At 38.3% G+C, this 14,270-nt stretch overlaps 1 protein-coding gene across 1 annotated transcript; it reads right to left on the bottom strand.

Moving 5' to 3' along the window:
* Nucleotides 1-651: 651 nt before the first annotated feature.
* On the bottom strand, nt 652-11,793 carry LOC108678711 (probable serine incorporator). Its single transcript, XM_018167172.2, has 8 exons — nt 11,655-11,793; nt 10,127-10,294; nt 8,760-8,895; nt 7,438-7,566; nt 6,852-6,992; nt 5,904-6,071; nt 5,474-5,602; nt 652-5,263 (listed from the first exon to the last, which is right to left on the bottom strand). Exons 1-8 carry the CDS (start codon nt 11,709-11,711, stop codon nt 4,494-4,496), a joined length of 1,698 nt encoding a protein of 565 aa, XP_018022661.1. The 5' UTR covers nt 11,712-11,793; the 3' UTR covers nt 652-4,493.
* Between the last annotated feature and the right edge of the window lie 2,477 nt (nt 11,794-14,270).

Raw genomic sequence — 14,270 nt, 5'->3', positions numbered from 1 at the left:
TCTAACTACGGACGCGTCGTTCTTCAAAGAACCATTTTTTCAGTTCTTAAGTCTAACTAGTAACTGAGAAAAATACGTTGAGAATAAATAAAATTAAAGATGAGCTTAGAAAATTTCAGAATTGCAGAATAACAGAGATAAATAAAGATTCGAATAAACAAACAATTATTATACGGCTTGCCGATCACAACACCGTAGTCACATGTACTGGCACACTTCTTAAGCTGAGCTATACATACGCTGAGACCGTTAGATCTGGCAATTGATTGCATCTGTGAAATTTGAAACGTTCTGCAATCTTGTTACGTTTAGGCGCGTACTGTTTCAAGAGTCTAGCCGGAAATACGTCAAATGACTGCTCACTGGGATCTTCAGGATGAAGCAAATCACGAAGAACTGAGTAGGTCCTCCCTCCAACTAGTGTCAAAAACACAGAAGCTTCTTTAGCCTCTGACACCGTATTCGCAGTGAAGAACAACTTCATGCGTGCTATATACACTTCAAATTTGTCCTTCTCGGGATCGAACTCTGCCATAGTTCCAATATATGGTGCCATTGTGCAGTTTTATCTTCTCCAGTCGAATCCAGTCCAGTCCAGTCAGTGTAATGTATGAAGTAAACGCGCGTGAAGGCGGGAAAGAAAACGGCAGCACGGAACAGGCTTTATTGTAACCAACATAATGAACACGAAACAAGAACGAAGGCTTACGGAGCACGAATTCTTAAACGTGCTTATTCTTAGTGGCTAATTACTAAGAATACAGGAAACTTGATATGCTACACTGATAATGGGCAAGCAGCACGAAAACTGCACGCATTAATTTTAGCATGAGGGCTCAACAAAAAAAAAGAGAGTGACCTTGATTTTAGAATACTTTGATGTTCATTAGAATTGTTTTGCAGACGCAGTAACCGAGCCATGCAGCAACTAAAGGGCGCTTCTTTGTACACTCCAAAAGGAACTATTTTCAAAAGTTCTTATGACAACGCATTACATACGAAAATAGTCTTCAAGGCAAACCTCATTCTCACAACCAAGCAAAAGAACGATGACAATATGTCTGCTGAAAAGAACAATGTCTACAACAATCTCGCATTCTAACCACAATGTCCATATACATCTAATAAAGTAAGGACAGTGCGTGCTCTTCTTATACAATAAGGACCAAGTGACCTAACAGCCAAACGAACAAGGAATATGTCAGTAAGGAATACAAATAATGTTACGAGGCGTGTTCGTGAAGTATACACTGCATTGACATAATAAAAATATTTTTGTTTCCAAAAATAATTTATTCACTTGAAAAATCAACCGCCAAACGCGCGCTCAGAGCTTCAAATCTTTCCGAAGCCTATACATGGAACGCGGGGAGTTATGGGAATGGTGTAAAAATGTACACTCGAAATTAAACTCGAGCATTTGGAAGACAAAAAAGTACCAAGGATATGAGATCAAGAGCTTAAAATAAACCATTTCTGCCCGAATATTGATGCGTAACCGACAGAGGTAATCATTAGCCGCCGTAAGAGGTACAGAAAGAGAAATGCAATGTTCATTTCTGACGTAGTAACCCACAACTTTGACCCTCATTCTGATACCAGACCATACAAAATATCATAGGTCTTCTGAAGAACTCAATCACCCGTCGGTAGACAGACGGGTAGTATAGAGAATAAAACACGATGCGCAGCCGTTAGCTGGAGCCCAGGATGTCTGCAGGGTGAAAGCAAGAACTGTGACGAAGCTGCCATTGAGCTGAAGCAAGCACAGACTTTTTGGACGGAAACGCATGCCCTCGCAGCTGCAATAGAAACTGTACTCATAAAATCACATCAAGTCATAGGAAAAGCCAGGCTTCATTAAAAGATGGTAAGAATGAAGACAGCTGAGGACTCAGCAGCAACAGGCGTCCGTGTTGACCCATTCGACCATAGGCGCAGCGTCGGCATGCGGAGGCGCGACGCCGAATGCTTGTGGAGGAACCTTTGGTGGAGGAGCGAGTCCTTCGTGACTCTCCTGCTGCAGGGGATGCGGTGCTACTTGACTTCTCTTTCCTGACGGGTAAGATGTCTGTGAAGGATTTCTAGTATCCTGATTGATTCCTACTCGATGAAACAACGCTGGCTCATTTCCTATGGCACGCGGTAATCATTTAGTCACTTGTCACAGTATAAATTGTACAGTACCAGCGCTACTGCAAGTCAACCTACATAATCGTACAACATTCATACTCTAATGAGATAAAACCTTCACAAAATATTTGTACTGAGAAAATACGAAAAAATTCATTAATATTCATTCATTAATTTGATCGGTTGATTGCCCTGAGATTCTCAAAAATTAATTAACATTTAGTTTATCGGAATTATTTATTTAGGACGGAACATCACATGCGGTAAAACTTTCATGCTTTTATAATGGCAATCACAGATCGATTGCTCAAATATGCGAGGAAGAGATCCGACATTTTTGTCAACATTTATTTATTGCACACGAGAAGTTGCCGATTATAGCAATAATGAGTCATCGCTACGAAATTAAGGAATTTTCCATGCACATTTTGCAGACCTAGTAAGGCGACTAAAATAAAGATTTTAAAAAGTGCGATACAACACAAGCTTTACATATGTGCTAAGAATAATGTGTGGAAATGGGTCACAAAAATCAATGCAAACCCCTGGCAGGAATTTACACTATAGAATTTGATTATATATCGTGACAGAACAACAAAACTTGAGCGTTAACAATTAAGAGGAAAATTCGTTTTTTTTCATGAACAACCGTGGCACACAGAAGCCAGAAATATATTAGATGGCAACGCATTATTGTTGTTGTTACGTCTCATATATCTAATTGATTTGCGTGTCAACAATCATTTTGGGAAACTAAACTCAAATGAATTTTAGTTTCCCAATTTTTCAAGTAAAATTTGAGTTCATATTTGTATCCTTAAATTGTTAGGCTGAGTCTCCATAGGACGATCGTTAAACAAAACATCTCGGCTGTACACTAATAATATTCAAGAAGAGATTCTGCCTTATTAACTTCTGAATGAAATATTATTCAATCCTGGGTTCCAAAAAAACTCCTCAAATTCATAGTTGATAAACATGCAAACGATTCAGAAGCTAAACATAGATCTATGCTTACATAACTTATATTCAAGTCCATTTCAGTATGGTTTTGCTAGAGGCAATTTATATCATAAATTACAACAATTTTAGAAGCTCATTAACCGCAAACGTAGAACAAATGTTCAATATATTAGAGTGTGCGAGAGCAGCCTAACTGCACCAAGGGAACACTGACTTAAAGCTCTTATTAGCTAGTTTAAAAATATGCTCATAATAAAGGTATCATTTCTGTGAGTTTAATCACGTGTTAGAGTTCTTAAAAATAGATCAAGTTGCTCCGGATTGCATGGAAAATTAGTAAACAATTCTCCTTTTTACTTAAATATAAAATTTCTAAGGCATCGGCACCATCAAGAAACACGATAAACTTTAACCGAATTTAACATTAACCCTAGGATTGGACGGATCAGATCTCAGCAGAGGAGAGGTTTTTGGAAATAAGAGGTGGTACTTGCCCATGACCACCAAATGCCATGCACAATATCCCTACACGTTTCGATGATGCCACATAAAACCAGCTGTACGGTATCTCACTGATCTGTAGGATAAACCATCGACATGAATGAGGATGTAAGCGTAATGCTAGAAAAACGCTGCTACTTGCTAGAGCAATGCTGCTACTCTGAAAAATGGTCTAAAATAAATATCCTCTGCAAAATGACAATATTAATAAACTTACGTAAAAATAATTTATGCAGGAGTGGCAGAACAAGTATAGAGCGAGAGCAAGGCAACCTACAGCTAGTTGTGCAGAGAAAATCTTGACACAAGAAAGATGAGGGCATGATTAAGGCACGGATTAGCAAGCAAACAACAATTTAACAGCTACTTTATTAGTTACGAGATACTCAGCGTACGAATATCAGGCCACAACTACGATAAAAAAGCTGCCTCATAGACTGATGCAAATCGAAGTCTTAAAGATACATGCTTGGACGGAGTAAAACTGAGATACGTAATAGTTGCAGATGTAAATGCAGTAGACATATATTGGCTGCATACATGTTTTAACACAACTGTAAATATATAGTTCACACAGGGCAATTGAGATTCAACAGTAGAGGGTTGCACCTGAAACTAAAAATCGAGGAAAATTGTACGTAATTCTACAAGAATTATAATTAATTAAAATTCCATTACGATAAATTAACCGAGAGTGAATATTACACATTTTTAGAAAAAAATCTGTGAAGGTTGATACTTAAGTGCACAAAGATGCAACATGGACGGAGTAGAGTTGACGGTACATAAAGGACGGTGCAAAATTGTGACGGTTGATAATTGCAACATTTACGGTGCGGCACAAAACAACATGACGAGTAAAACTCTCTTTCCGATGCAAAGCAGAGAACCACGCGCTACACGGTGGTCTCCTGGTGACAAACGATGGTGGGCGGACGCTCACTGGGGGTGAGAGGCACGGCGTCTATGGAGCTCTGATGGCTGGCGTACTGACTGCTCTGACTGTAGCGTCGAAGTCGCTCTGAAACGCTCAGGCTGACGCTGCTGCCAAAGTAGCCACGTCCGATGCTGCGGGTGCTGCCGTTGAGCGGGTACCCACCAGCGCTGTAGCAGCTCACGCGGCTGGGGGCCCTGCTGAGAGCTACGGCCTGGGTTACCTCAAGCAAGGGTTGATATCGCTTGGGAACAATTGACGGGAATAGCGTCGAGAAAAGGTAGATCAGTAAGCATAACCACGATGAAGCCATCTTGATCCAAACTGAAGACCACGAGCGACCAAATGTTACGAGATTGGCTTTCTGAGGCGTGTACCAGCCTGTGAGACTCATCATCATAAAGAGAGTGGCTAACGCAAGCATTATGTGGAACAGTGGATAGCTGTAGGCAACACCGAACTTTTCATTCCTGATTAGTTTTTGGCCGCCTGTGTCGTCCGCGGGAGGTTGCTGAGGTCGACCAGTGATTGGGCAGTCAGGAAATTTCAAAGCATTGCAGTTGTCAGGTCCAGAGGTGCCGATACTGCCGCTCACCACAGTAACGATCATGATGATCACGCTGATGTATGGCATCACAGCATCCGTCCACATCATTTCATCCTTACCAGGGCCGCAGTAAAAGCGCTGATGAAAGCTGTGTGTGTTGAAACTTGAAGGCCACTTGCTTGAACCTGAAGGCATAACACACTAATAGCATGGCGAGAAACTTTCACTAAGTGAATTATCGCTGTATGCATCGAACGATCTTCTGACTAAAAAAATATATAATACCTATATAAAATTGTCAATTCACTAATAAAACGTTCATTTTGAGTGTACTTTGCACCACAAAAATTTCACTTTAACGACACCAAATTTTAAAAGCAATGAGTGTCGCTCACCAATAATTGGCGCAGCGATGTCAGCCTGGAAGCTGCGGGGGGCGCTGCTGAGGGCGTTCCACGTGAGGTAGTGCACATACAGGCAGATCATCGACGACTGGAACAGCCGCACCCCCAGCGTGTTTTTGCCTGCACAAGCAATACGGAAAATGACAGTAATGATACACATCACTACAGCGACCGTTTTATTGCATGTCAATAACATTTGGAAACCCAGCATGCTTGTCTTTATTAGTGATCTCTGTAAGTTTTTTAGGACGAGTTTCTAAGATACTCTATTGAATAGAAGAAAAGGAATAGTTAAATCTTTTTGAAACATGCCTCACTAATTTGTAATCAATACAAAAATGCTGAAACATAGTTCTTCCTAGAGATTCATTAGATTCGTGGTGGCACCGCGTGTTTAGTGAACTACGTGGTGAAGACTCGCCTCTACGGCAGGCAGCCACAACGGAGACGACGACACACGCCCCGAAGTTGACGAGGATAAACCATTGGTTCTTATGGCAGTTGCGGTCCCAGGCGAAGTAGTAGTAGAGCAGAGCCGTGGCTCCCACACACGCACCGTATGAAGACATCGTCGCACCCGCCATCACAACTGACCGACGTCGTAAATAAATAAGTTGCATACAGTGTCTCAGGAATGGTTGATGTACGTTAAATCGTACCATAAATCTGGGTATTTTTATCCTGGGGGGAAATTAAATATGTGAGAAATATTCCTCATGAAATTTAGATAATGATTCCTCATGACCAATGACTGCTACCATGAAAAGACATAGACACGGACTACTCTAATCATTAGTCTTCTTCCATTACAAGCTCACAAAAAAGTAGGAGCAAAGAGTATTAAAAGTCAGTCATATATTTATTGAGAACGTTCTGGAGATCAGCCTCATCATCATTCCCAAAATTTAGACAATATTACATTGTAGTTGTACCCTCTAAGTTCTGGAACTAATGATGGAGCTTGTCTCCAGAACGTTTTAGATGAAGATAAAATACATTTACATGACTTTTCTTAGCTTTTTACTTCTTGATGGACATCTCATGACCAGTGTCCACTACTGTGGAAGAGGTGAACAACTCCTGACCAGTAACAGCAGTAGTAGCCATGAGCCAATCTGGTGTCATGGCTGACATGCCTCACCTCCATACCAGCAGCAGGGAGACCAGCCAAGTTAGTGTCATGGCTGACGCGTCTCACCTCCATACCAGCAGCAGGGAGACCAGTCAAGTTAGTGTCATGGCCGACACGTCTCACCTCCATACCAGCAGCAGGGACACCAGTCAATTTAGTGTCATGGCTGACACGTCTGACCTCCATACCAGCAGCAGGGAGACCAGTCAATTTAGTGTCATGGCTGACGCGTCTCACCTCCATACCAGCAGCAGGGAGAGCCTCCATCATTGACCCTCCTGACGATGGTGTCAGCCCAGCCATGAACCATGAACACCAGCAAAATCATCTGGATTATAATGAAGAGGCCGGCGCCAACCATCGCCACATACATCCATACTGTAATAAAACTCCATGGATTAGATAAAGCGTGGATGAGGTTTGAACTCAACGCTTGGTGAACTAGAATTCAGTATGTGCCTCAGTAGTAATAGTGACTCTTATGGCAATAGCAGATAGACAGTTCTGTCCATAAAAAAATAATAAGCTGACAAAATTGACAGAATTCATGTTCTTAGCATTACACTCAAGAGAAAAACGTACAAAATTTAATTGTATTTAGAATTCAATAAGTTCACTACACTTTTCATTACGAATCAAAGCAGCCCAATTTGAAGTTAAAACTCAAAACAAATACTGCGCAACAAATATCCACAATATGAGTTTTGTACTCAAGGATGAGAAATAAACTCCAGTATGCAAATTCAATTTGAACAGGAAGATGCCTTATTACGAAATTCATCAACAATGATGCCGCCTGACGGCTACATCATGAAGAGCTTGCCTCTTATGAAGTATTCGTATGGGTCGGGGATGATAAAGATCGCCACAATCAGGCCAAGCATGAGCATGACTTTGTAGAACCACATGCCGTTGTGTATGGCAGCCCGGCAACCTCGGCTCTCCTTCACACCTGCAGCAAATATTACACATAGAAGAGGTTGATAATAGATACGTGATTTTAAATTATCTTACTGAATATAGTTTTACGATGAGATAGAAGTTGTTGGTGATTGGGAGAAGTTGAGTAACTCAAGTCAGGATATGGAGTTTTTCTGAAGGATAGAACTGATGTCAGGATACGATCAAGACTTTTGGGCATACCAAAGCAAGGAAAATATTGTATTCGGTACGAAATGGGCGTGTCCGGTGTTGGAAAAAGTCAAGGCAGAGTGTGGCATGGAAGAGTTTGTACATTCTAATACACCAGAAAAAAATCTGCCCATGACATATGCAAGAGGATGTCGGCAAGGCCTGCAGCATAGGAAAGTTTCAATGACCGTTGCTGACGCAAAGAGCAACGTCAGTCGTCAAACAGACTGACTGGGGTGTGCAGCAAACAACTCGGAGCTAGGGGGAGCAAACAAGTTTGGTTGAGTTATGGGGAGCAAGCAAGTTTGGTTGAATGAGGGGGAGCAAACAAGTTTGGTTGACTTAGGGGGAGCAACCAAGTTTGTTTAAGTGAAATAGAACAAAAAAAGTGCGGTTGAGTGAAGAAAGCTATCAAGTGAGGTAGAATAGAGATGTGTCCAAGTATGACTACCGTACCACACTCAGGGACAGTACAATGGATCATCAACATCTTATAATACAGTAATAAGTTAGAGTGATGTAAAAATTATAGATGTTCGACCAGGAATTCATTAAAAAAAGTAATTTTTCTGTACTAGGTAATAATTTTGTGCACACTAGTAAATGCATATGGTTCCTAATATAATTTTGAGTGTATGCAGCGTTTTTTAGAATCCATTCCTTGTCCTATTATATCACTGCTTCACAGCAAGCTTCACTTTGATTTTGTTATTGCCTCTAAACAATCAGGAGAAAGTCTGTTTGCAAACATTTCTCTATCCAACAAAGTAATCATAATTACAAGCTTTGCACCTCTAGGAGGAATGTTTTTTATGGTTAATTACAGGTTATTGGTCAATAAAAATTACATTCATTAAAAACAAATTAAAAATATTTGGAGAGGCTTAATGAAAAAAGCAGTTACACTATATGCTTTACTAAAATGAGTATTCCGGTTATAAGTTTTGTATGATTGGATACTTGTAACATTGTTTAGCATTGAGTGAATAAGACTGCAGAATAAATAAGACTCACGGAAGCTGAGGGCAGCCAGCAGCAAATGGTAGAGCATGATGGCCAGCCCCAGCCTATACACAGCCATGTAGCCCAACACCTGCTCGCACTTCTCTCCAGCACCAATGTAGGAGCACACGGCGTTACGGTTCATTACCTGATTAAAACGTACATGCACTCAAAACTCATTCAATTAGAGCTTTTATTTGATGTTAATTGTAATTAACAACATGTTTTGCTTTCTTGAATTTAATTTCTTACAAGCTATCCAGTATTGTTCCAAGTGTAGACGTGATTTTAACCATTTTGTCGGCAAGCATAGAAATTTGCAGAGATTCAAAAGATATATTTATTTTGTATTGTATTCTCCAAAATTTTGGATATTGAAGGAGTAATTTTCAGTGGAATAAGTTATTATATAGGTATTAGCATTATTCAGAATAAATTTAATATAATTGAAATTTAAATATTTAAATGAAAAGAGCAACTAGCTAACCACAAACAAATTTAATTTCATCAAATTACATTAATTAATTGAAAAGATATTGCCCTTCTTCCCCTAAAAAATGCAAAAAGGCATCAATTACATTTGCCAAGTCGAAATTTCGAGTTAAACGCTCTAATTTTAATTTATGGGAAGGTTAGGGAATGATGCTATGTATGGAGCAATGGTAAGATGATTGGTGATTGGCAGAGGCATGATAATGAAGCATTGAACAATAACTGATGATGCTATGAATGAAGCAATGGTGAGATGATTGGTGATTGGCAGAGGCATGATAATGAAGCATTGAACAATAACTGATGATGCTATGAATGAAGCAATGGTGAGATGATTGGTGATTGGCAGAGGCATGATAATGAAGCATTGAACAATAACTGATGATGCTATGTATGAAGCAATGGCAAGATGATAGGTGATTGGCAGAGGCATGATAATGAAGAATTAGACAATAACTGATGATGCTATGTATGGAGCAATGGTAAGAAGATTGATGATTGGCAGAGGCATGATAATGAAGAATTAGACAATAACTGGGGGCCATGGTTGGTTTTTATGGGAGATTTGATTAGATCACAAATGGCCACTTACCCACAAAAGGGAAAATGAGAAGTTTTCTCATCAGTTTGCATCATTTGGACAGAAAGATAGATTGGGTGTTCAGACATGCATTTGCTATGTCATGCAATGTAACAGCTGAGCATATTTGTATAACTTCATTAACAAATTCACAGACTTCATCCACAGTTTGGAAACTGTTATATTTGAATCCCTAAAATATAGACCTCAGGTCATTAGATCATAGAAAACAAATTACACAAATTCATCAAACAGCTACACACATTTTCTGTTAACATATATGATAATTTCAATAGGCAAGACTTACCTTGTCCATGACATATTTTTGGACAGTGTCTGACATCATGATGATCATGACACCAATGGAGAGGACCAGGAAGAAGATATAGGAAGCTCGAGTACTTGTGGACTCCCGGACACTGGGACACCAGTGGCAGCAGAGCCGACATGCACCTCCACCACACAGACATTTGCACTGCATAAAATTGAAAAACTTCATTACAACATTTTTGTCATAGCATTGAAACTATTGAAAGGAGACTAGTCTACCGGCAATAAATAAATGAATAGTGTAGAAGAGCATAGGCATTGTAATTAAACTGGTTAAAAAATCAATTTTAGTTGATAATATACTAGCAATACCGTAGACAGAAATTTTGAGAATTTTTTTTTTACAATTTTCATGACCAACTCTTATTATGGTACATAATTAAATGCATGAGGTTTTGTCAAACTTCTGATTTGCAGTTTATGTTGAACTACACAAGTTTGTTCAAAACATTTATTTACTTATACTAATATCATTTGAAAATATAAACAACTGGATGTTTTATTTAAGGCCTTCTTGAAATATTTAAGACTTCATCAATTCATGGACTTCTGTTTGCATTTGGTGCTATTTAATAGATACAATCACAACTATCATGGTCATTATCTTATAAAAATAATGTTAAACATACAATTTCTCAATAAGGCTGCCATAAATGACAAAGTCAGCTAAACAGCCCCCAACTCATGGCACTGGGAAAAACTTTCAAAAATATAGATTAATTTACTCTCCAAATTCCTCAATGCCAAAAGTGTAAAAAGAAAGCAACAAATTAAAAATAGCAAAAACTCTGTTATTAATCATTTGGTGGGCAATTAACCACATATAGGGTGATTCACAGAAACTTCCTATTTGTATTTTGTGCAAAGCAGCCAGATGTTTTAGAAAAAGGGCGGGATGAGTAACCTATAATATCATGCCATTAATGGTCGCTGTCAATCTGAATTTTATGCCATATAGTATATACACATGTTATATCTTACAAGAATTGAAACCTAATCCTTCAAAGAACATGTGGCTGATGCACCAAAATTTATGCCTTTTTTGCATTTTCCATCCTGGAAGAAGGAATATATATAGGTAGGTAGTATCTCTACTGGTACCTAGTATCAACAACTTGATAATCTTACATCATATTAAGTTTGAATAATTTTCCATTGCATTAACACATAAATTTTTGTAATTTAAAATTTTTTAAAATACATCTGCATCAATTTGTAGCAGCAATCTAAAAAATTCAAAAAGTTTGTAGGTAAATGTAGCTCAGAGTTGGTCTTTCTTTCACTAGTGTTGGAAATTTGACTTTTTAAAATTTTTCTATATCGGTTTGTTTGTGCATTAAAGATTAGACAAGTATTAGGATTTATCTGTAAGATTTCTTCAACTTAACATGGACTCTGAGAATTTATTTTTCCAAGTAGAAGATAATGTAGAGAGTCTGCAATGATACATTTTGAACTTTTTCAAGTTCATATTACATAGAAAACAAACTCATGATTAAACTCACCTGAGAGCGAATGCAGGATCTATCAATTTCAGAGTAGGGCTCTTCAGTTTCATCCATTTTTATAGTTGGGCTAATCACAGTCACTTTGGTCTATCTGCCTTCCATTTATTCAGAATAACAAACCTTAAGCCACTTATCTGTAGAATTGAAAAGAATGAATTATGCAGAATCCAATAAATTAATCTAGAATTAATGCATTACATTACCCATAATGCTATCATATTTGTTAATAAAACAAAGTAATGAAATGTCTTCTGTGATCTATGTTAACCCAATTACCCAAAAAGAAAATGACTACACTTGCTGCTTGGCCTGAAGGCTAAATAAGTCTCAATAATTACAAGCAGATGCAGTCATGTCATACAGCAGGCAAGGAATATATCTACTTGGCAAGCCCACAGTGCCACGACTGGATTTTTTGAGCCATGGCTTCATGGGTTTGCCAGTCGTGATTCTCCATATCTTCAAAACTTGAGCCATGAATTTCATATCTTGGCCGTGGAAAGCCATTTACACGCTGTGAACTTGTTATTTAGAAAGTCCAATGCATGTTTTACCCTACACCTGCAATTTTACCTTAAAAACAGTCACTAGCATTTGTCTTCACTCAGTGGCAACTGAACAAGTGAAAACGCAGTCTGACTGCTCTGACATGACCGCAACTACGTAATCTTCAAGGAAACATTTTGAGTTGACTTGTTATTATGTTCTGCATGTTATTTTAGCAGAAGGCAGGAGCATTAAACTAGTAGCTATATACCTATACTGTGGATTGTGGAATGTAAAAATTTTATGAAACAACATGTTGGCAAAGTGCAAACCGTGATTTTTTTCAGTCAAACAAAAATTTATGACATTAGAGCCACAAGATTTCATATCTACTAAAATTATAGGTATGATATTAGAGCCTCAATATTTCAGAAAAATTATGACTTTTCTAGCCCTGTCACACAGCTTTGAGCTTTCCAACATCAATATTCAATAATACTACAGTCTCTATAAAAAAAGTTGTATTAACATTATTCTTTAATATTTTTATTAATGATACCGTCAACCGGGGCTACTCGGGACGGTTTTGAGCGTTTTTTGTTAATAACTTCTTACGATGAAACATTTCATAAACAAGTTTAGGCTCATTTTATAGCTCTTTGCGAGGGCTATCGAATGGCATCTTCAAAAAAATTCCATATGCTATTCGTAAGGTGCCAGAAGCAAAAAAAGGTGCCAGAATAAAACTTCATTTTAAAATATTTGAAGCATGCAGAGCATACTCATCCATTACTAACAGTACTCTGAAGTCCTCCTCTTTCATTGTAGACAATGTAGAGGTAGAATAAATGACATTTCCTGTGACTTTTACTAGTTTTTCCTTCACTGATATGATATTACCATAAACATTAATTACCATCAACTGGGGTGACTTTGGCTGTGTTTTTGATTCATGCTGGGGTCCTAAACACAGGGTCGTAAACGTCTGGGTCATAAACGCCAGGGTTGTAAACCAGGTCATAAACGCCTGAGTGACTTTGGCCACTGTTTATGACCGTTTATTACCCCACTTTCCCCATCATTATGAACAGGGCAGAATCACCCAGTTGACGGTACCCTATTATTGATGGGATATTACTGTATTATTGATATGATATTATGGTATCCATGAACATGCCATTGATCATTTTCAACAACCTTGTCCACTGTAAGCTTCATATCAGCAGCATCATAGCATTTTTTCTGTATCTGTAAGCTTACAGGACAGAATCACCCAGTTGACGGTACCCTATTATTGATGGGATATTACTGTATTATTGATATGATATTATGGTATCCATGAACATGCCATTGATCATTTCCACAGTGCCATGACTGGATTTTTCGAGCCATGGCTTCATGGGTTTGCCAGTCGTGATTCTCCATAGCTTCAAAGCTTGAGCCATGAATTTCATATCTCGGCCGTGGAAAGCCATTTACGCGCTGTAAACTTGTTATTTAGAAAGTCCAATGCATGTTTTACCCTACACCTCCAATTTTACCTTAAAAACAGTCACTAGCATTTGTCTTCACTCAATTAAGTGGCAACTGAACAAGTGAAAATGTAGTCTGATCGCTCTGACATGACAGCAACTACGTAATCTTCAAGGAAACGTTTTGAGTTGACTAGTTATTATGTTCTGCATGTTATTTTAGCAGGAGGCAGGAGCCAGGAGCATTAAACTAGTAGCTATATATACTGCGGATTGTAGAATGTAAAAATGTTACGAAACAACGTGTTGGCAAAGTGCAAACCGTGATTTTTTTAAGTCAAACAAAAATTTATGACATTAGAGCCACAAGAATTCATATCTACTAAAATTATAGGTATGATATTACAGCCTTAATATTTCAGAAAAATTATGACTTTTCTAGCCCTGTCACACAGCTTTCAGCTTGCCAACATCAATATTCAATAATACTACACAGTCTCTCTAAAAAAAGTTGTATTAACATCTTAACTTTCATACTAATTAAATTAAAATCTTTTCGATACAATTTTTTGAGTATAAGTCAAGGTGTTATGCAAATGCCACCATGAATTTTGAATAGGGTAAACGCAGTGTATTCCAACACATTAAGGATGCA

The sequence above is a fragment of the Hyalella azteca genome, unplaced genomic scaffold (assembly GCF_000764305.2).
Source record: "Hyalella azteca isolate HAZT.00-mixed unplaced genomic scaffold, Hazt_2.0.2 contig502, whole genome shotgun sequence".
Classification (NCBI taxonomy): Eukaryota; Metazoa; Arthropoda; class Malacostraca; order Amphipoda; family Hyalellidae; genus Hyalella; species Hyalella azteca.
This window is presented reverse-complemented; position numbering and strand designations above follow the sequence as displayed.

Coding starts and splice junctions, on each gene's coding strand:
- LOC108678711 (XM_018167172.2), bottom strand. CDS start 11,711: ATGGATGAAACTGAAGAGCCCTACTCTGAAATTGATAGATCCTGCATT. Junction 6,072..6,851: donor TCCCTGCTGCTGGTATGGAG/GTGAGACGCGTC, acceptor GACGTCGGTCAG/TTGTGATGGCGGGTGCGACG. Junction 5,264..5,473: donor CATCGCTGCGCCAATTATTG/GTGAGCGACACT, acceptor TTATGCCTTCAG/GTTCAAGCAAGTGGCCTTCA.